Below are 23958 nucleotides of genomic sequence, written 5' to 3' on the forward strand. Positions count from 1 at the left end.
CACACAACAGAGCACCACAGACAAACCACTTAACTCAGACTGACGCCAGCTCACTAACAGTCGCGGGAGACCCCCAGCTAACACCACCTAGCAGCACAACTCGTAACTACAAAGCATGCGCGCGCAACAGGTCGGTTCCAGTTATTTTTGGGTCCCCCCTCGTATATTGCAGTATGTAGGATCAAACCAGGTTGAATATATGAGGCACTGTTGGAAATAAGCCAAGATCTGACCTATGACCCTCTGTTGCATGAGGGTGATTCACTAGAATGTCACATGAAATGTTTTAAATTTCTGTTCTGTAGTGTTATTTGGTGCTACATTCTTAACTGTGAACCTGGCCAACAAAATTCTATATCGAAAGACACTGGACATGTGAGCAGCTGTGGATATTTTGAGACAAAAACTTCAGTAATTAAGAGCTGTCACTCAGAGGATGGGCTTTTATGTATTCTTGAAGATTCCAAGCAAATGGCTGCTTTGAAATGTTGAACCTCTTTTTCATAGGAAAAATTTATCCACCCATGATGAAAGAAGTATAATTTGTTTATGAAAGTTGTGATGAACCAGTTTTAGTATACTGAAACCCGGTTTAAGCCAGAATATTTTTGCTGGTTTTTGGGTGTAACAGTTAACTCTTTGAGAGAGAGATCCTTCAGCTACAGAATGGTACTCATATTTTCAAATTTGTCTATAACTGATAGGCTATCAACATGAAGACCTCACAAAACACTGTATGAACATGCAGTTATTACTGACAGAGTGACCAAGAGGGCACATATTGGTGGACTGCAGTGGGCAGAAGAAGCCTCTGAACTGTCTTCTGCTGTAAATGGAAATGCTATGCTATTGCATTCTTGACAACTCATATGAAGACAGTGTTGTTTAAATGTTGCAGTTGCAGTTGACACTCTTGTAACATTATTTTTCTAGTGCCTCTGAGTGAAATAAGTTTCTCCAAATTAATCCAAAATCACCTTAGAACAAATACTGAAGGTATATAATTGAATGCCTTTGTACCTCCAGTGTGAGACCAAACATCTTTGTGGGACGAGTAGAAGGATCTGCTATGTACCAGAAGTGGTATTTTGAAGTGACAGTAGACCATGTTGAACAGACAACTCATATGATGCCACACCTAAGGATTGGCTGGGCCAACACTGCTGGGTAAGAGTATAAACAGTGCTTTGTATCATATTCATAATATGTAATAAGAATGTAAATGTATATTGAGCCTGGAAATAATGTTTATGAGTATGATAGTGTGATGTTTCAGCTTTACTTTAGCTGCTAAGCATGTATTTATTTATTGGGCATATGTGAGATGAGATCAAGACAATAATTTGGAAAAATATCAAGAATTGAGATGAAAGTAAGAATTTTCTGTAGCAGACCAGTTTTTTCACTGTAAGAATTTATAACACTAGCCACATCTGCACACTGCACTGAAGTGTACTACCATATTTATGTCAATGGAAGATGATTCCTTAGTATTCCATGTGATTAATCTCATGGCATGTTAAGAGTGCTAACTTCAGCATGTACACACTAAAAGCTTAAAGAGTAGTTAGAAACATCTTATGTACATATATTTAATACTCAAATTAATGATGATCCATAGTAAGCCATAAAAGAGAAAGGGAAAAATTCATCTCCCTTTCAGCAGATATGACATTGATCTCTTTTGGCATCAGGCCCCAATAAACCAAGCAAAAGAAATTATAAGAAATATATCAGAATTTAGGAATAAGAAATTGGTGTAATGAAGAGACTTCTATAGTCAGTAAGATATAACATGCATTTTGACTTGAAGTGCTTTATAGAAAATATATACATTTCTGTATAGTCGTTACTTTGTTTTCTTGTTACTATAATTTATAAACCCATGACTTGGCCGTATTCATATATTTGGGTAAACACTAACAATTTAACGTTTTGTTGATGAGAAAATGAAGAACAGGTTAAATTCAGTGAATGCTTGCTACCATTCACTTAGTTCAGAATTCTTTCTCTTCTTGCTTGCTGTCTAAGAATATAAAGATTAAAATATACAGAACTGTAATTTTGCATGTAGTTTTGTATGGGTGTGAATTTTGGTCTGTTACATTAAGGGAAGAACATAGTGTGAGAACTGGGTACTGAGGAGAATATTTGGACCTAACAGGGATGAAATAATCGGCTGGAGTAAACTGCATAATGAGGAGCTTCATAAATTCTACTCCTGACCAGATATTAGAACAATCAGTTCAGGGAGGATGAAATGGGAAGAACATGTAGCATGCATGGGAAAGGAGTTTTTGTAGGACAGTGTGAAGGGAAGAGGTAACTAGGAAGGCTTAGACATAGATAGGAGGATAATATAAAAAGGATATTAGAGAATAAGATGGTAAGGAGGTTCTGGGCTGGGTTCATTTGGATCAGGAAAGGGACCAGTAGTAAGCTGTTGTAAAAATACTAATGAACAGTGGGTTTCCATAAAATGATGGGAGTTTCTAGACTGAGTAGTTGTTGGCTATTTAAGAAGGACTGTGCTTCATGGAGTTTCTTAGTTAATTATTGTATGACAGTATCTGTCCCTCTTGTATATTTTGACGTTGATAATAAATTGAATGAAATCCCAACCCTGCAATATCTACAACTGTTTCAAGGTCTCTATTACATATGGTTTCTTAAATATTTTATTAAGACTGTGAATTGTTTCTTTATAGGTATGTACCTTATCCAGGTGGAGGTGAGAAATGGGGTGGCAATGGTATCGGTGATGACTTGTATTCCTATGGTTTTGATGGTGCAAGCCTTTGGATGGGTAAGAACTTGTTAAGTTCATGTCATATTCCAAACGCATATTAGACGGCATATGATATTAAGGCTTACAGTAAGCCAAAATTAATTAATATAACTGAGATGTTACAAAATCCATTACTTCAATGCTTCCACTTGTTATAGATTAAATGGCTCCGAAGTTAAGTGGGGCATGTTATGCAGTAAGAGCTTTGTTACATGTCAGCAACATTGATACACTGAAATCAGTTTATTTTGCCTACTTTCACTCTATAATGAAGTATGGAATAATATTTTGCGGTAACTCATCTGACAGCAAAAAGGTATTTACATTACAAAAGAAAATTGTTAAAATCATAAACCTCAAAATTCTTGTAGAGATCTATTTAAGAGATTACAGATCTTACCTCTTCCATGTGAATATATATTTTCAGGATTTTTTTCAGTTGACCTAATCCTTCCAGCCGCACTAGGCCCTGGGGTTTACTCAGCCTCTAACAGAAATTAGTACCAGGAATTAATTAAAAATAATTTTCCTGGGGAGTAAAGCACAACCAGCATATAAGGCTGGCAACCTTATCGCCATCTTTGAGCTAATTGTCTAGATAGTGTGGGACCCTCAACGTCTCACAACCGTATGGGCCTTCACGGCCTGGTACAGGGATAGCTTTACTTTTTACTTTACTTTTATAAATCACCAAGAACGTTTTCAGACAAATTCGGATGTACACAGTGTTAACACAAGAAAGAAACACCATCTCCATAGACCGGTTGCTAACCTGACATGTTTTCAGAAAAGCGCATATTATTCTGGCATTAAAATTATCAACAATCTACCATCTAGTCTCAAAAGTCTAATGAATGAAAACGTGCAATCTAAAACGATACTTAAATACACACTCATTCTACTCTGTTGATGAATTCCTACAGTCTAAAAATGACTGGTCCTTTTAAAAGGTTATGTACATAGCATAAGTTGACAGTATTGACTTATATGTATATGTGGATGTATTTTTTTTTTGTGTCTCAGTTGTACTGTGACTTTTGTATTTGTATTACTTGTTCCACATTCTACAGTCATTCTGACTTACTTTGGATCTATGGAATGTAATGTATGTATGATGACTGGCTGGGATTAATGATCAGGACTCCTTGGTGATAGGTGATCATTTGGAGGTCAAACTACACCCTTGTCCTCAGACACTGTTCCTTGAACCTTACCTTGACTAGATCTGCGTTAGTGTTCTTTCTGCACCCAGCTCCTAGGCCAAAATGTACAACCAGAATCCTCCCTTAGCCAAGTACATCAATGTGTCTTTAATCCTGCACCAGTTAACTCAGCAGTTTTAGTGCTTACAGTGTCCGTCCTGGATGTAGAATTGTGAAGTCGTTTTTTTCCTTCTGCATTTTCCTATTTGCAGCCTCATTACATACTGAGCTTCCATACTTCCTGATTGTATCCAAAACAATCCCAGATGGGGGAAGGGGGCATATGCCAACATGAGAAGTTGTGATAATTTTTGTGATTCAGAAATATTAACAAATATTTTATGTGTATATGTCAGAAAAAGAATGTCAAATTTATGCTGTCCATCCATTTAAGTTCTACTTGGAGACATATTGAAACTGCAGCAGGGACCTCTCGAGATGTTCTCAAGACTTCAGCTGTTAAGAATCTCTTGCCAACAAAGACTTTTTATAAGGACTGAAATAACAGTGAATATGTAGCTGGAATGAAAAAATGTAATTTATTAATAAGCAGGAATTTTCTAATGAAGTTTCTGTCCCAATTATTCCTTTTCTAGCAGCATAATTTAAATGTGTTCAGTAAGAGTTATACAGAGTAATACATTCATTCCTTCCTTTCCAGCTCTTGTCACTTTTGGACTATGGTCATTGACTTTTGGTACCAGGTAGTATGGTGGTTGGGTACCAACATTTCAGGGGAACCTGTTGCCTCCATTTTAAGATGGAGGCATCATATTCTTCCAAATGTGAGAAAAATATACTAGAGTATATGGTGTCATAACCCAAAACACCACAGTCTGAATCTTCACTGCTATGAAGACTTCAGATTGCATGCATTGTTACCACCTGTTCATAGGTTGAGATGCCTGTTGGTGGGCAGGGGCTGCAGATTTTGTGGATCTTTAGAAATAAAAAGTGCACACATTCTAGTCCTGCAAACGTCATGTCCATACACCTCCACTGACTACTTGTTCATCATGAACAGTCTGTAGAGCCATTGTCCTGCATAAAATATGAGTAACTCCAGTTCTGAACAAGAAACATATGCACTGCTACATCTCACCATGGTTGGATGCAGGCACAAAATGTGCTTACAGGTGTCTGGTGACAATACACGTTTGCAATGATTCATGGACATAAACTGTGCACTTATTGTTGCAGCAGCAATGATGCAATGGAATCTGTTTATGTTAACACTACTCACTGCAAACTGACTAAGAGACTGATAAAAAAGTGTCATAACTATCAGATGAATTGCCCCGTACTGTAAGTTCCACTTTCCTTCACTGAATAGTATAACATGTGTTAATCAAATTGAAAATGTACTCATAACTGGCTTGCACTTTTCAGAATGCCCTTAATATACATAATTGATACATTCTTTATTTCACACTACATTAAAAATTGATGTAAAGAGCAATCAGTCCATAATGTACAGTCAACATTTTCCAGCATGTACACCCAGTGTTTCACATTCATGTGGACATGGCTTAAAATTCTGTCACCATAAAACCATTTTTTGATACCTATAATTTTAGGAAAATATATATTCCATGTAGGTGGCCGCAATACTGTTGTGATACCAGATGCAATGGAGCCTTGTATCAAGAAAGGAGATGTGATTGGCTGTGCACTGGATTTAACAGTTCCAGTAATAACATTCACATTCAATGGACACATTGTGAAAGGATCATTCAGGAATTTTAACTTGGATGGCATGTTCTTCCCAGTAATTAGCTGCTCTTCCAAACTAAGGTATGGTGTCCTCACAGTGTGCAATGTAACTTTGATAGAATATAATTCTGTCATTTATTTATTTTGTAAGTGCAATTTACATGTAGTTAGGGTTATTTATTCTACCATCATGCTTTCTTAATATTTATTTACGTATACTATACTGTTATAATTTTCTAACTCCTTAATTGTTGTTGAAGAAAAATATGTGAGTAAACTTTTTTGTGGTTGTAAATATTTGTCAGACTATCAGAATTTGAACATTAATGCAAGAATTTATCCTTTATCATACAAGTAAATTGTCTTTTTGTATTTTAAACTTAGTTTAAATCTGATGTATTAAATTATATTAATTGCATTTTATTTTATTTTCTTGATGGAATAAATCACTGTTACAGTACTCTGCACTTTTTCCATACCAAAGTTACAGTGCTTTTCTAGGAGGCAGAACTACTGATGATGGAGATAGCGGAGGTCTCCAAGATATTGGCTTTTAACTGAATTTGACTGCTGATTGCTGAAAATATTTTAATGAATTCATTTACTGTAAAAAGTTTAGCCCAAAGAGAACTTTTACTTGTGCAGCAGTGAAAGTGTTAAATTTGATAGAATCTGCTCTTCAAGTGCAGAGTTCCAGTTCTAGTGTGGTACATTTAAAACCAGGAAGTTACAAAATGTGCAAAAGCACAAACACAATAAAGAACAGATGAAACACACTTAAGCAATAAGTAACTATTTAAGTATAAGCACTGAGAAATTGTAAGATGTAATAGCAACTGTGAGATTTGATGAGAATGCTGAAGTGTCTTGTCAGCTCAGGCTTTTACAAGAGAGATTTGCTGTACTTACTCGTGGAGCTGAGCCCTTCTGGAGGAGCCGCCAATTCTGCAGCTACTCAAGAATTTCCCAGCATTTTATGGAACCCAAAAGTCCATTACAGTGTTCACAAGAGCCCTCCACTGGTTCCTATCCTGAGCCAGATCAATCCAATCAGTATCATCCCATCCTATCTCTCTGCCAAAAAAATAGTTTCCTTCTGTTGACAACAGGAATAGAATAAGAATTGGGACAAGGTGTTAATAAACTTTGTATTCTTGTTTCTTTAAATATAAATCTTTCTGCTATTAATGTTAAGAAAATTATTTGCTCATGTCTTCATGTTGATTTCATCTATTTGACTCATCTTCATTCTTTCATCTGTGATTTGTCTATGCACCTTCATCACTGTGCTTTGCAGTATGCTGGGCAATGATTTTTGCAGCATATACCAATATTTTATTTATAGAACTTATTCATAACATTGATCAGAATAATGTTTATGTTTTGTTCCATGCAGTCCTGTTTGCCTTTCCATTTCTTTTTATTCTTTAATGTAACTGTATGGTGGTATTTTTTGCCCAGTTTTGTATAATTATTGTGTTATGGATAATGTACAGAAATACAATAATTGTATTAATAAATGATCAGCACAAAATTTTAAGTCTTATTAACTGTATTTGTGATTTACCATAAGACAGTTCACAATATTTTCCTGAAAAAAACTGCATAACTTTCGATAGTTTTCAATGTTACAAAATCTGTCAAAAGTCTCAGCATATTTTAAACTGGGTTCACTCTTAAGGAAAAATAAATAATAATGTATAAATGGTGCACACAGTAGCATAGTTGGTTGAGGCACTATGCTACAAGTTGGAAGGTTGCAGGTTCAAGTCCCGATGAAGTGGGTTTTCTTTTCAATTTACCTAATCCTTCCAGTCACATTATGGCCCTGGGGTTGACTCATCCTCTAGCAGAATTGAGTGCCAGGAATCTTCTTGGGGGTTAAAGGGCGGCCTGTGTATAAGGCTGACAACCTCACTGCCATCTGTGAGCCGACTGTCTAGTAAATGTGGGAGCCTTGATGTCTCACAACCCTGTGGGCCGCCACGGCTTGCTATACGGGTAGCTTTACTTTATATATATATATATATATATGAATGGAATAATTGTGTGGTGATATGTATTATACGAGGAACAAAGAATAGCTCCATTCCACTCCCACCATCCACAAGATAGGAAAATATATGAAACTCAGTCATATTTTGTCAGTAGTACAGGGATGAAATCATTGATACAGGAATTACATAATTTATGTTTCATTTATAGGAAACATTTGTACATCATCATATCTCTTGAACTTAGTTATATTTTGATTTGTAGATTATTTGATGTCAGACAATGTAGCGTTGAATGATGGAACGATTTGAAAGAAATGTGGATGAAAACAGTTTTGGAGTAATCTAAAATACTATGCTGTCATTTGTCTGGAGGGACTGAGGAAAACTGCTTAAAGCCCCAGTCAGGATAGTCAGTATCCCAGGTGAGATCTGAACCAGACCCTCATATTTCTGAGCTGGAAGAATTACCACTTGAGACAGCTTTATTGATGTATCTGATAGTAATGAAGTACCTCACTCATTTTTATAACTCCTCTATATTATCTTTCTGAACAGATCTTGGCAATTGAATGAGTTGTCCTTATTTTCAGCTGCCGATTTCTTCTTGGTGGTGACCATGGCCGCTTGAAATACATTCCTCCTGAGGAATTTTCACCACTAGTTGAAAGCCTGCTGCCACAACAAGTGCTCTCAATTGATCCATGTTTTTATTTTGGAAATCTTAACAAGGTTGTCCTTTCTGGACCTTGGCCTGTGGAAGATGATACTGCATTTGTGCCAACACCTGTTGACACTACAACTGTAAGTAAAGCCACAATTTATAGTCAATGTATAGTGGCAAACACTTCAGAAAAAAAGACAGACCAATGTTTATGCAATTTGTGCATACAGTATTTACATAGTCATATAGTACTAGTTCTGAAACTGCAGTGTTATGAATGGGAAACAGATGTGTCACAGGTAGATAGTAATATACACCATATGTTGATGTATTCCATGTTTTTATTTGTAATTCTGAACACATTAGAATCCTGATTTATGGTTGCTTGATCAAAGAGTTCCCAACATTTTTCATTTGTTTCTAGTCATCCTGGCCAAAGCTCCATATAAATAGTTAATAGTTTCCCCAAATTAGTGGTTCTCATTTTATTGTTTTTCCTCCGTTTATTGGATGAAAACGCTGCCTTGATTTAGTATCATATTTTCCAAATGGAAGACTAGGTTTTTTGTATACTTCAACTTAAAAAAATGACTATTTTCTTCGACTTGAGTCTTAAAGTGCTAGTGGGTTAATGTTTCTAGGATTCAGTAAATGATAACATTCTTGCCATGTCATGCCACCACTCTAGAAAGTGAGAGAGAAAAAGAGAAATATATTTCAAAGTCAGGAGCTGTGATGAATTTCTCCAAAGAACCATTGAAGCTGTGAATCAAAAACTGTAAATCCTCATAAAAATATATTTCTGTGAATGCAGTGCAAATAAGTGTGAGAAATAAGAAACTGGCTGATGTATAACATTTAAATTTTTTTTAATGCTTTGACATGTTTGCAGGTAGTAAATATACAGAATTAATACATACAAGAAAATCATATTGTGGCATGTAGGCCCGTTGCTAGGCAACGACCGTGAAATAAGCTACTATACAGCAGCCGTTGCTAGGTAACGGCTCCGCATATAAGCATGTTTCCGTGGCAACAGTTGCACTGCAAGAGACGAACGGTGTTTCCTATGCCGTCCATTCTGAGACGTTATAAGCATGGTCAGTTAGCTGTTAGATAACTGCTCTGGTTCAGTCATTGTGAGCTGTTGCTGTTATAAGCTAGTATGTAGGACGTACCGAAAGTCATGAGCAACTTTTTTTTTTGCATGCAGCCTGGGAACAGCAGATGAAAGAGAGTACGGTGGTAGGTGGAACCAGCTGTTGTGTTAACCTTGAGTGTCTTGTGACATCAATAGCTTGCATCACGTGACCAGTATCATTCCAAACAAAATGGCCGACAACGATATGTTGTTTCGCCAGCATGCTGTCATTGAATGTCTTGTGAAAGAGGAAATCCCTGCTGCAAAAATTCACCAGAGACTTCAGCGTGCCTATGGAAGTGCGAGCAATGTTTGAAGATGGGTGAAACATTTTAAAGATGGGAACACCATCGAAGATGAGCCTCGGAGCGGTCGTCCTCGAACAGCCTCAACTGAACACAACAAAGAAAGAGTGGATGAGATCATTCAATATGACAGGCATGTGACTGTGGACACAATAGCCTGAAAACTTGGAATAGGGTACAGTGCAGTACAGGAGATGATTGAAAGCTTGGGCTATAGGAAAGTTTGTGCTCGTTGGGTCCCGCGGTTATTGACTGAAGACCACAAAGGTCAGCGAAAAGCCATCACCTCAGAACTGCTGCACAGATATCGACATGAAGGCGATGATTTTTGCTCTGTATTGTGACAGGTGACGAAAGCTGTTTTCACCATTTCGAGCCTGAAATGAAACGGCAGAGTATGGAATGGCACCATTTGAATTCTCCATCAAAAAAGAAGGCAAAGACAGCGCCATCAGCTGCGAAGGTGATGGGCACAGTCTTCTGGGATGCAGAGGGGTTTATTCTGGCCGAATTCCTGGAACCTGGGCTAACCATCAATGCTGCTCATTATGTCCAGACACTGCACAAGCTCTGTCGTGTATTGCGCGATAAACGTCTGGGACGAAACATCATCATCCTGCATGACGACGCTCGCCCCCATGCCGCTCACCTCACATTGGAAGCAATTGCAAAGATTGGATGGGAAGTTCTTCCACACCCCTCCTATAGCCCTGATCTGGCACCCTCCGACTACCATCTTTTTGGATTTGTGAAGGATCAGCTGCACGGACAACGTTTTGAGACGAGGGAGGCAATTCAGAAAGCAGTGCGTCAGTGTCTTCGGATGGCTGGAACGGAATTTTACAGAAGGGGAATTTTCAAACTCCCAGACACTGGGAGAAATGTGTACAAAGAAGTGGCAATTATGTGGAAAAATAAAGAAAGGTCTGTAGATTGAGATGGTGTATTTGGTTTGTCGATAATAAAGCATGTTACTTTACAAAAAAAATTGTTGCCCATGACTTTCAGTATGACCCTCGTAGCTGGGGCCGGAGATAGTTTGGGAACCCAGAGGAAGGTGAACCTTGGATGTTGGAAACTGCTACCAAGCAACAGCAGTGAAGACATTACTGTGAACACTAATGTGTGTGTAATAGTAAACTGTGAAGCTTAGGGATGAGTGGTGTATCAAAGAGTTCAGTAATTCCAGTCATCAGTCCCAAACCCATCTGTAGTCACTCCAAAAATTCGTTACAATATTTTATGTGCAGACATGTTTCTTAGCAGTTATGGGGTCACCTTACATTTTGATTTATCTTCATTTGAGAAGATCGATGACTTGAGTTATTGCACACTTACAACTCATAACTACAAGTAAGGTTATGCTCTCACTGTTCTACACACTTAACAGTTCACTATAGGACACACTAGGTCTTCTCAGTCTGTTAACAGTCTTCACTAGACATTTGGTAACGACTTCCAACATTCCCCTTCCTCTGGGTTCCGGAACTGTCCCTGGCATCAGCTACCAGCTTCCCACAGAAACAACTTGTAACAACTTAACCACAGTGGTTATCTAACAAACCCACTAACTGACTGACTCACTTCTAATTTGTGCTGCTTATAACATCTTGGCACTGACTGCACAGAAAGCACCATTCCTCTATTGCTGTTTACCGGCTGCTTCCTAGTAACAGACATTGCATAGTTGCTTATTTTGTGACAAGTCTGCATGCTGCAGTATAATATTGTGATATGATCCCTGAAAGCCATAGTGGATGTTCGTTGCTAGGCGACGACTTGGTAAACAGGTTCCCACAGCAATGAATAAGCAAGCAACAGTCGAAGTATTGTTGAGCTATAATGATGGAAACGGTGTTTTCTGTTGGATCCGCCCCGAGGCTGTATAACAAGGATCCCAGGCCATTTGAGTCCCTTGAGATGGCGTTCAAAGATAATTGAGAAGAGATGGAAACGAGTTAGTTGAGTTGCAAGAGTGTGGCTGTGAAAAGAAGACTTCATGTGTGCTGTAGATACAGTGAGACTGGTATAATTATTATGTTGAAATCCATCGCCAAGATACAACTAGTGAAGACTGAGAACCGTAGTGTGTGTAACGGTGAAATGTAAAGCATGTAGATCAGTGATAGTGCTGTATTACTTGTAGTTCCGAGTGGTGTTCATAAGTGGTCAATAAATCCATTCACCAATCCATACCCCATCTATAGTCACATAACCCTAACACATGACCATATATACATGCTAATGTTGTTTGCTGTAAGACCTTGAAGTTTGTCCATCATCTTGTTGACCCCGAGCAGGTGCATGCAGGAGCAATGAGTAGAAGTAGCACCCCAGTGTTTCATTTTGAGTACTTGGGGTAGCTCCACGAGTAATTTCGACATCAGACATTTTTTGTAATTATAAGTTTTTCGTTATATTGAAATTCACCTGTAAATTGCATTTATTTGTGTAAATATTGTATGTCTGTTATAAATATATCCTTAATATTAGAACACAGCAACAAAAAAGAAAACGCTGACTTTAATTAGCAATTGCTATGCAATTGTCATACAATATATTGTCACGTGTTGGTGTATAACGCGACAAATAATTTCACGCCGTATTTGATATAGTGAATTTTATTTCACATTTGCTCTTATAATCACACAAATTACAATCTGACAATTACTGCCATCGGCAGTATCACAAATACTAGACTGCAAATGCTAGACTACCGCTGAAAGGTTGACTGCCTGGCTAACTCGTAGCTAGCTCGCAACTTGAGAACTAATGTGAATAGTCTTCACTGCTCCTTATTTTGCCTCATTCCGGACAACGCAGAAAACAGCCACGTAATAGCCACCACTGTTGTCTGGCACTGTGTTGCTAGCAACACTGTTGGGAGTTGTTTACTGCTTTGTAGGAACGGTGGCATCCTGTGTTACGTCACCGCAGGGAGAGACGTGGTGTTGACTGGCTTATTACCATAGCAACGGCAATGCTCCGAAACTGTTACGTCAAGCTGGCGGTGTGAGGGGTTGTCCTCCATTGCGCAACACGTCACACCACTCCCTCCTTAAGGCTGTTCGTCCCAAATAGCCTAACGTTGCACCCTCGTTCCTTTCCTTCCAAGGATGTGCTTTCTGCGTCTCCTGGTGTTTCGGCTACCCTTTGTGGGATGCCTTTAGACTTCTGTAACAGAGAATCCATATATACACAGAGATATTGGGTTTTCAGACTTTATCCATCGTCCTGGTTTTAAGATAACTAAGAAAAACACAACTTTTCAGAAATTGGATCTGTTTCCGTCCTCAGTTGATTGAGGCTAGCTCTTTCTAAGGGACACAACAGAATAGGTATTTTCCCTCACCTGAGGATGGAAACAGATCAAGTTTCTGAAATGTTGTGTTTTTCTTAGTTATCTTATATAAAGTAAGTAAATAAAGTCCGAAAACCCAATATCTCTGTGTGTCGTGCACCATTGTCAGAATCCTATAGTAATCCATATATAGTATACACAGCTGTATGTGAATGTATTTAATGTGCAAGATTAATTAAATTGTATAGTTCATTATATATAATGGTATAGCATGGTCGTCTTCTATAAAACGTTTCGGTTTCTGTTTTAGGTAACACTTCCAAGTTATGTGGAGAGTATAAGAGACCGTCTAGCAGAAAACATTCATGAAATGTGGGCTATGAATAAAATTGAAGCTGGTTGGCAGTATGGTGAAAGACGAGATGATGTGAGGAAAATTCATCCGTGTCTCATTCAGTTTGAGCGGTTACCACCAGCTGAGAAACGTTATGACTCCCAGCTTGCAGTACAAACATTGAAGTAAGATACTAACCAGTCATGCTGAATTTACTTTGTGCAGTAGGACTCAGTTTAAAATTCACAGGATCAACCATGTAAACTATGAATCGCCTAGATTCAAACTACAACCAACCTGAACTTAAAGTTTACCTTACAATAATATATAACTTGAGTCAATTATGGTGATAATGGGACTTGGCAATTAATATGTAATATTGATGAATAGCTCAGTGTGTGTGGATCTGAGGTTCTTTTTCATGTGTTGTTCTAAGGCAAAAGGCATGTAGCAGTCACAACAGAAGTTACATAAGTACTTCTAAACAGTTGCTTATTAACTTCTTGCAGCACAAAATACAGGTCTAGTATAAATGATTCATTCGTTTTTAAAACGCTATATTTTCCCAAGTATTACATATACAAATATGATTGATATATAAAAAGAACCATAAACTCACCAAGTTTGTATTATGTGCACCAGTTGGCAGCACGAATTCAGTGCCTTTACAAAATGGCGACAAAGCAAGAAAAGAGTTTTTGTTTGTTGGAATATGCGAGATGTTCATCTGTTATAGCAGTGCAAAGCGCATTCAAAAGAGAGTACATATAAAAACTTGTAAGATGTTCAAGATCTGGGGAAGTTAAGTAAAGTGGGATATCATTGTGTAATGTGTTAATTTAGTCACTGTTATTATTTTTTACTGTAATCACTAGGCCCTTAAATTTGACGCGTTTTAAAGGATTTATTAAGTAGTTAATATTTACAAAAAATAAAATTATGTGCTTGTCCTAAATTCAGAAGTCATCATTTCATTATCTTGAATTCTGTTGATACTTTTTTCCTCTGATTATTATGCAGCTGAGCTATGAGCATATGCTGGTACTGTGGTCACTATGAAGTTATGAGACACACAAATTTATAATGTACATATGCACTCTAATCTCAAACACTAATACATCCATAAAAATTATTATATTATGAACAAGTAAATATGGATATAAAGCATTGTATATTCTTTTTAGAACTATATTGGCATTGGGATACTACATAACAATGGATAAGCCTCCATCTCGAATAAAATCTCTTCGTCTTCCAAATGAACCATTTCTACAGTCCAATGGCTACAAACCAGCTCCACTGGATCTTGGTGCCATAACGCTCACTCCTAAGATGGAAGAACTGGTGGACCAATTGGCAGAGAATACCCATAATCTGTGGGCAAAGGAACGAATTCAGCAGGGATGGACTTATGGGTTAAATGAGGTAATGTTGTAAGCACTTATTCTGGTGTATTATTGACGCTCAAAATTTTTATTTAGTTAAACATTCTGAAAATCTGATTTTGTTAAGTGGATCAGAAATATATACCCAGGGGAAGCTTCTTCCTGTTAATTTAATTGAAGTTTTCATTCAGTTGAAATACCGCACATTAATATTATGTTGACCAGCCCTATTTTTTATGTGGTGTGAATTGATAATATATAGTGCAGCATAAACAACCAAAGTGGAAGTATTTTAGAAAACCGCTAATTGTATTGTCAGAAATGACAGTAAGTACAGAATATAATAGCAAACAAAAATCATAATGCAATTAACAAATAAAGAAACGTATATCACTAGATGAACCTGCACCATGCCCATCACTGTGAGGACAAACCCCAAGGCTCATAGCCCATTTAAAATGCAAATCATCAGCTTAATTACAGCCTAGACTGACTTCCCAATGGAAGAACAAAGCAGTTAAGCACAAAATTGTTTTACATATATGAACCAGACAGTTTGGAAAAGATCTGCTGCATGCTACATAGGAAGTGAAGTATAATCATCGGTCATTTTCCTTGTTCAGTGCTCAATGTTCAATTTATTTACGTTCCATAAAGTCAGATACAGGTAGACACCATAGGATATGGAACAAGTCAAATACAATATAAATACAATGACATCTGTACAATAACAGTCTAATTGAATAATTAACAGGATTACAAATTACATAAATATAAGTTAATTGTACTTATGCATCACAATTTGAGCCTGTTAACAGAAACAGTGTCGATGAGTACATCGCTAATAAGTAATAAGATTATAAATTACGTAGATACAAGGTAATTATACTTGTGCATCACAATTTGAGCCTGTTGTCAAAACAATATCAGTGAGTACATCATTAACAGTTATAAAATATGTAAGTAAAAGTAAGTAGAACTAAAAGAAAGCAAGCAGTCTCCATTCATACATTCATATGCAATCCATAGATCCCCATAAGGGAGAGCTGTGAATGCAGTAAAATACAGCCAAACACAGCAAGCGGGACAACAACAACATAGATAAAAATGTTCTTCCAATAAGTATAATTTAATTACTAGTATACAATTATTTTATCTCATTGGCTGCAATTTATTTCTTCATTCCTTCCTTCATTTACATTCATCAGGCCTTACTTGGCTGGTAAACTAAAATAAACAGTAACAACAAAACAGATTACACCATTAATCCAGTGATACAGTTAAATACTATATGCAGATAAGATCTAAAAGTTTGTGACGGTGGTAAATTGTTACAATTAATATGTTGTTGGACATTATACATCATCTTGTCTGTTCTTAAAAAACTGTCCTGTTTCTTTAAAAAACCCAATGTTTCGGGGACTGGATTCTGTCCCCGTCTTCAGATAAAACCTGTCTGTGTATTGGACCCAACTGAGTAGGTAAAACCTGTCTGTCTATTGGACCCAACTGAGTAGGTTTTACCTGAAGACGGGGACAGAATCCAGTCCCCGAAACGTTGTGTTTTTTAAAAGAAACAGGACGGTTTTTTGAGAACAGACAAGATGATGGATAATGTCCAACAACATATTAATTGTAACTATATGCGGAGCTTGATCATTTCAGATAGAAAATAATATGTGATTCTTTATAGAATATTTTTAATATGGAATTCCTTTTATGTTACCATAAACAAGAATCAGAAAAGAATGTAATGTTTCAGGATTCCGATATGAAGAGGAGTCCGCATCTGGTTCCTTACAGTAAAGTGGATGATGCTATCAAGAAAGCAAACCGGTACGTGTTAAATGATAGATGTGACATTTGATCTTTTTTTTTAGTTGTGTAAAGCAGTAACCCCTTTTGTATTAATACCAAGCCAGTATTTTCTTAGCAAAATCTAAAGAACTACTCTGTGACTATGACTCATAGATCATTTCAAAGGAGTCTTAGCCCTTTGGTCACTTAATGTTATACTGAGCTAGAAACACATGAAAACACTCCTATATAAATTGTCATTCCCAGCCTTAGCACTGAAGTGTTCATATTATTTCCTGTAAACTTTTGACATGTGTTAGACAGTAAAACAATTTTCTTGACATTGACCAAATTACAAGGTTGATCATTAGCACTCCAGCTTAATACATACCCTGAAGATGGAGGCAGTATGTTCCTTTGAAACTTCCATACAGTTTACCGGACTACACAACTTCACATCCCAGAAGACAGTCATCTTCATAGCCATTGCCATGAGAATCTTAAATCCTACATGATTTTTGTTAAGTTTTAAAATTGATTTCCAAATGACGTACATAAATTTAGAATCCATTGACTTCAAAGTCAACAGCTCAGTTTCTATCAAGTACTTAATTTTGCTTTGTTTACTTGTGTACTTCTTTTTGGAAAAAGAAAAGCACTGCGCACTGGGACACTTGTGAACTGACCATGTGAAATAATTTACATGTGTTCAGTTCTTGAATTATTTCTGCATTCTTTCAATTTGGACAAGTTGCAGTAAGACAAAATATTTAAACTGAACAGGAAATGGTTTCGGAAAGGATGGAAGGAAAGAAGGAAAAATGGAACAATCATGTGAGAAAGAGGTCAGAAGGATAATACCAGATGTTTTGTCCACATGTAAATCAAACGATATGAGTTACAGCCTTTTTCTATTATGTTTGTTTTTTTCTGTGCCTATAAGTCCTTTCTCTCCTGACTTTCATCTAAACATGGCCTTGGATTTCTGTGCTCTGATGGGAACAGTCTGTGAGCATTACATGTAGGTTTGATAGTACCTGGCTGATGATTTTTAATCTCTTCAGCCCTATTGGTTAATTGGAATGCATATGCATAGAGGAGAAGGAAGAAGAAGTTACAAATATCTCAGAGTCAGTTAGGAAACCAGCTGCTCTTGAGGAAAAAATAGTCCAAATGAAATGCATTTATTTGGAAAAATGTGGGATTGGAGTACATTGGATTAAGGCCATAGGAAGATGACAAGGATGCCAAAGAATTAAACTGACATGAAATGCCCATCAGTGATTGTGGTAGGAAAGTTCTAATGAACATGAAATTTTCTGTATGTTCTACATATGGGTAATTTGACTTGTATGTATTATTAGGGACACTGCAAGTGAGACAGTTCGAACATTGTTGGTATATGGTTACAACCTTGATCCTCCAACTGGAGAGCAACATGAAGGTATGTGCAAGGGAGTGGTAGTAACAAAAGGCATTAATTCCATGTTGTTTTATGACATGAGTATTTCTTATGGATCTTGATCTTAGTTTTGTTTATGAAAGACTTCTTTTTTTTCATATACTTCTGTTGTTATTAGAACAACTGCTGACTCTGACATATTAGAGCTCTGGAATTAGAATTTTTCAATTCTACCAAAGTCATCAAAGCTTTTAGAATGCATTAATTAGATTAGTTTCTTTAATGCAAACCTCATGAAAAGATGTGTGAAGTAGGTGTGGTAGTATTTTACTTACCTGGTATGAAACACTGGCATTGGGATTTTCCTACTCTGCTTGCACATTGTAAATTTCATAAGGAATTCTTTAAATTTATGTGTAAAATTTGAACTGCAGAGAAAGAAGAGTGAAAGTTAATGTGATTGTGAAGGATTGTTTATTTATAGATACGAGTATATAGCCATTGGGACATCACATTATATGTTATATACAGAGGAAGAGTTTAAGTCTCAAGAAAACAAAATTTATTAGCTTTGTTCTGTTTCAGCCTTACTTGCTGAAGCAGCAAGAAGTAAGCATATGGCATTCAGAACCTACAGAGTAGAGAAAAACTATGCAGTCACTACAGGAAAATGGTAAGCTATTTTGTATCAAGTAGAAAGCATAAACAAAGTAAATTGTAATGGGAAAGCAGGGGCACTTACATGAAAGTACAAGGCCTGTTCAAAAGAATCAGATCCAGGGATTGTCAAGGGTGAAGTACTATTAATTCAATAATATTGATTTGGTTATTACAAATTTGTTGTGTTTATGGTTGTATAATAGTAGTAAATAGTACTATGAAGTAGTAGAGACCATTAAAATGATCCCCATGGCCATTTAGCTAGGCATACCATTGAGTCACCAGGAAATGGATCCCCTTCACAACAAATTTTTTGGACTGCTGCTGAAACCACTGCACCACCATGGCTTAGCCAAACATGTGAATGGATCTTATTTGGACATCCCATGTCAAATGCAGAATTTTAGTTCATACACTGGACTTTGTGAGCAGCAGAGTGCTTGTTAAAATAAACATGAGAATTTAATGAAATTACATGATCTCTCCTTCCAACTAGAGTATGCTATGCAGGCAAAAAGCCTTGTTTACTGTCAAGGGTCTTGTTACATAGGACCGCATTAAGAAATTATAACTTTATGTCACATTTCTACATTAATTTGCCATGCTTTGCTTTTAACATAGTGTGGCATGTAGACTTGTTGCCAGGCAATGACTGCGACGTAAGCAGCCATACAACAGCTGTTGCTAAGTAATGGCTCTGTAAACAATGGTCATTGCTAGGTAGTGGCCAAAACAGACACACACACACACACACAACATTGGAAGAGGTGTTGGGGCGGTGTTCTCTGTGGCGTCCATGCCAGGGCTATATAACGAGGGCCAGCTGCTGTTAGAAGAGAGTCTCGAGTCTATAGTCTTGAAATGGCAGTTAGAAAAGTAGGAGGCTGGTGTGAGTTGACTGCCAGCCTGCGAGGACATGAGCCTGGGAACAGGGTAACGTCCACTGGTGAAGACACAGCAGGCTGAGAAGACTAGTGAATTGTAGAGTGTGAATTAGCAATAGCACTACAGTTTCTTGTAGTTATGAGTTGTGTGTATAAGTGTGCAGTAATCCAATTACCAATCTATACCTGTCTTTAATCACTCATACACTTGACAACAAGAAGGAGAAATATGCTTACGTGATAATTTACCCTTCAAATTTAGGAAGATGCTAGAATTACCATGAAAAAGTTTGTACATTTGTAATACTTTTATGAAGAAATCAAGTACATCTTGTTTGTTTATAATGGCATCCATCCTCAGAAAGTAATTTTATCTCATGCTGCCTTTTCCTAAATATCTTTACTTCAAATCAAGATTAGGAATAATCATGTTTGAAAGAAACAATTTCTATAGAGCAGTGTCCTCTTAATCCTATCATTTTCTTCTATGTGGTGATGATGGTTGGGTTATCTTTCTACCATTATGTTCCTATAGTTGTATTTTATACATCAATCTCTTGTTATTAAACCTTCAGGTACTTTGAATTTGAGATCATGACTGCAGGCCCAATGCGTGTTGGATGGGCACGTGCTGATTGCAGTCCAGGGTATCAGTTGGGCAGTGATGAATATACATGGGCATTTGATGGATATAATGTAAGTACTTCCTTCTTCATGCTTGTTGGTCAAGTCACAGTAAAACCTAACATACACATCTGTTTAATGATATCACAGTAATTAATATGATATGATTTATAGCTCTCCGTACTCATTTTTGCTCAACAAATATTCAGTCTCTATGAAAAATGACATGAAGGATTTACAAATGATCAGAATCAAAGCAAATACATTAACAGACTTATAAATAATTTTCTGCAGTATAAAGCAGCACTTCCGATTAATGAAGACATGAAATTTTACTGGTAGAAAAGATGAGCATTTGTTAGTAACCATGCCATCTATTGACAAATGTCTCTAAACCATGTTTTTTCCTGTCTTTCAGTGATGTTCAGGATTTGTTTTTCTGTAGTGTAAGTCAGTATATAAAGTCATATAATACTTTACCAAATTTTAACTTTCAGTATTGCATTTGCTACACAGTTAGATAATGTACTTCTGGAATGTCCTCAAAGGTCTGCAATATATGCAGCTTTATCTTACTTTATTCTTGCTAATCCTTTATTCATTTAAAGTAACTGACGTAACTCCATGGAGCAAAGCTGATATTCACTCATCTGGTCAAGCTGTTATCCCCCTTTTATGGAACCTAAAAGTTTGTTGCCATATTCACAGAATCCTGCCTCTGGTCCCTACCCTGAGGCAGATGAATTGAATGCTCAGCCACAGACCTAGTTCCTCTAAAATCAGTTGTAGTAGCATCATCACATTTTATAATGTATTTGAGCATCCTGTTGCATTGATATCTCTGTCTCCTTCACTTCCATCTGTAATGCAACCTAAAACTGTTTACAGTCTATCCTTTATTTAAAATGGCATTAAAATCACATCAGTTGCTACATATTTCGGCCCTATTTTGTCATCTTCAGTCAATTGTTTGTGTATTGAAACTGTTGCACTGCACTAGATCTTAAGTCAGTTCATTCCATGCTATTGCATATTGTTGTTCACACTAAAATGTGTTTGAGAATAAAAGCTCTCTTTTTGTTCAAAGTTAGTTTCTTTTTGCAATACAAGGGACAAACGCCCAACTAGTGAGAACAAGATATAAGGGACAGACTCCCAACTAGTGAGAACAAACATATGAAGGGGGCACAAACATGGATGCCTCAAAAGGAAAATAATGCAGAACAAAGAGAGAGTTTTCATTCTGAAACACATTTAAGTGTGCACAATGATATACAATAGCATTGAATTCATTGACTCATAATCTAATGCAGAGCAACAGTTTCAATAAGTGAACAATTGCCTGAAGATGGCCAAGTAGGGCACAAACATGTAGCAATTTATTTTATATTATTGTCATTTTAAATAAAGGATAGATTGTGAACAGTTTTAGGTTACATTAGAGATGGAAGTGAGTGAGCGAGTGGTTCATCGCATTTTAGCCTTGATCTCCCAAGTGATCTCTTCCTTTCGGCATTTCCAATTAAATTCCTTTATGCATTTCTCATTTCTTCCATGTGTTTCCTGTGCAGCTCATCCTCCAGTCAAGAGAAAAATTGTGAAGCTTTTCATTGTGTAGTTTTTCCAGCCTTCACTTGTTCTTCCTCAATTCCAAATATTCTCCTCTTCACTGTGTGTTAAGCACCTACAATCTATGTTTCTCCCTTAGGGTGAGAGATCATGTTTGACACCCATGCAAAACAACAGGTAATGCTACAGTTTTGTGTATTTTAATTGTTTTTTATATGAAGTCGGAAGACAAAATATTCTGAAATGCAAGCATTTTCTGTAATTAATCAGCTCTTAATTTCTTCATAAATGATTTATTTCTGTTGTTTCAAGATATTTAAACTTTCAAGGCATGTTGCGCATCATCCTCATAGGTGATCATGGTAACATGTCCAACATTATAGCATTTCTTCATGATATTGTGATTGACATATTTATTTGTTTCCCTTTTAGCTCCAGCTTGAACTGTTACATATTTGATGTTGTTTTGAGATTTTTACTGACCTGCATACAGACTGTTTTACTTGGATTTGTTAATAGAATGTTTATTACTGTTTCTCTTGAACCTCTTACCAATGTTTGACTACTTTACAGTCTCACACAGGTCTGTTTTCAAGTAATTTTAGACTGGGTTTTGTAAAGGGTGTTCATCCTTCAATGTTATCCGGGCACATGTAGCTATTGAGACTGGCATGCCTCTAAACTGGTGTATTCCAAAGTAAAGTTGAAAAGAAATAGCAAAAAAGCTTATCATTGTTTTAGTTTCAAGAGTGATTCTCTACCATGGAATTAATTAGTTTTGTATATTCTAACTTGAATAAATTGTTGAATAGGATGGCCTAAAATTTTTTATAACATGAGGTGCCGAAAGGTACTGATCTACCTATCTGTTATCTATATTTTAAGTAGGAGAAGTACAATGAAACTCTTAAAAAAGACAGTAAGATGTAGGAGCAGAAAACCTTTTAATGCAGGGAAATATTTCCATATGTTGAGTTCTCAATGCAAAGGTTTACTGATGTAGTCATGTCTCATAAATTATGTAACAATACTTCCATTATCAGTTCTGTAACCGTACGTCCCTCGCCAGAAGTATTTTATTAAGGGTACGAACAACTAATGCATTGTTTAACACCATGAGAGACGCTCCTCCAGCGAGATACCATCCCGGGACCATCTAGTTGTAATTCAGCTATTGTCCTCCTTAGGCTTAGGGTTTTACTATAGTACCTAACGTCGCCAGTTTGCTCCTGGTATCATAAACCCATAAAATGACCTTGTGCGAGACCGGCCAGGAGGGATCTTGGGTTCCCTGCTCGTGTGCCTTGAAGACCTACAAAGGTTTATGGGTATCTCCAAAATACGGATGTAGGACAGATGTCGGGCTCGACCCTTCGCTTTCTCTTTTCATGTTTCTATTTTTCGTTTTTAGGCCAACTGGGGGACTGGTAAAGAGAGGGAAGTAGTTATAGGGAGCTGGGGAGGAGAGTTGTTGAAAGGTAGATGAAGAACAGAGAAGTGTTTTACAGTAGTGGTAGTGAGTCGGCGGACGGAGCGGCTAGCTTGGAGAATAATGTAAATATTGATCATTAATGAAACTTTAAATTAAAACTGCAATCCATGGTGTGTTCTAGAGCCCCCACATTCATAAACCTTGAAGTGTGTTCCACTCCCATATCCGAAGCACCCGTATCCTGTGATTAAGAACTCAAGTTCGAGCGAAAGTCATGGCAGCTGTAAGTCGGCGGATGGCTACAGTTCTTTTACTATTCTTCTTATATGTGAGACATACAGTGTCCTGAACTTATCATTTTAGATTCAAAACAATGAGGAATGATTACAGCAAGTTACAAATTAAGAAATTGATATGTATTAATCTTATTTATATTGTACTTTGGTATTCAGTATTCTCTTCAGTGGAATTGTTTAGTGTGGATCTACAATATCATTAAATATATGTAATCACTACAACACCTGACAGAGATCTGTTTAGATTTCAAATATTTAGGCTATTGTTTTATCAAGTTGTGCACGTTCAGATACAAATAAAAACAAGTTTCACAAATTAGCATTGAATTCCAGAAGTTGGAGATCACCTGTCCTGTTGATAGAATTCTGAATACCTATTCTGATTGCTTCTGTATCACATATAATTTAAGCCTCAAAGTAAGATTTATATATGATAATGAATTTTACATGTATATATATATATATAT

The 23958-nt window shown here is 36.8% G+C and overlaps 1 protein-coding gene across 7 annotated transcripts in view; it reads left to right on the forward strand.

The window, feature by feature from the left end:
* LOC111866591 (ryanodine receptor) overlaps positions 1-23958 on the forward strand; it is a 256073-nt gene that overhangs the window by 76254 nt on the left and 155861 nt on the right. For all 7 annotated transcript variants that reach the window (XM_033752340.1, XM_033752342.1, XM_033752343.1 and 4 more), the window contains 10 exons: positions 1027-1167; positions 2709-2806; positions 5589-5784; positions 8291-8501; positions 13419-13627; positions 14627-14867; positions 16590-16663; positions 17989-18068; positions 18612-18699; positions 20146-20266. In XM_033752340.1, coding sequence (XP_033608231.1) covers positions 1027-1167; positions 2709-2806; positions 5589-5784; positions 8291-8501; positions 13419-13627; positions 14627-14867; positions 16590-16663; positions 17989-18068; positions 18612-18699; positions 20146-20266 — 1459 coding nt within the window. The remainder of the gene's footprint in view (positions 1-1026; positions 1168-2708; positions 2807-5588; positions 5785-8290; positions 8502-13418; positions 13628-14626; positions 14868-16589; positions 16664-17988; positions 18069-18611; positions 18700-20145; positions 20267-23958) is intronic.

Source organism: Cryptotermes secundus, unplaced genomic scaffold, assembly GCF_002891405.2.
Source record: "Cryptotermes secundus unplaced genomic scaffold, Csec_1.0 scaffold680, whole genome shotgun sequence".
Taxonomy (NCBI): Eukaryota; Metazoa; Arthropoda; class Insecta; order Blattodea; family Kalotermitidae; genus Cryptotermes; species Cryptotermes secundus.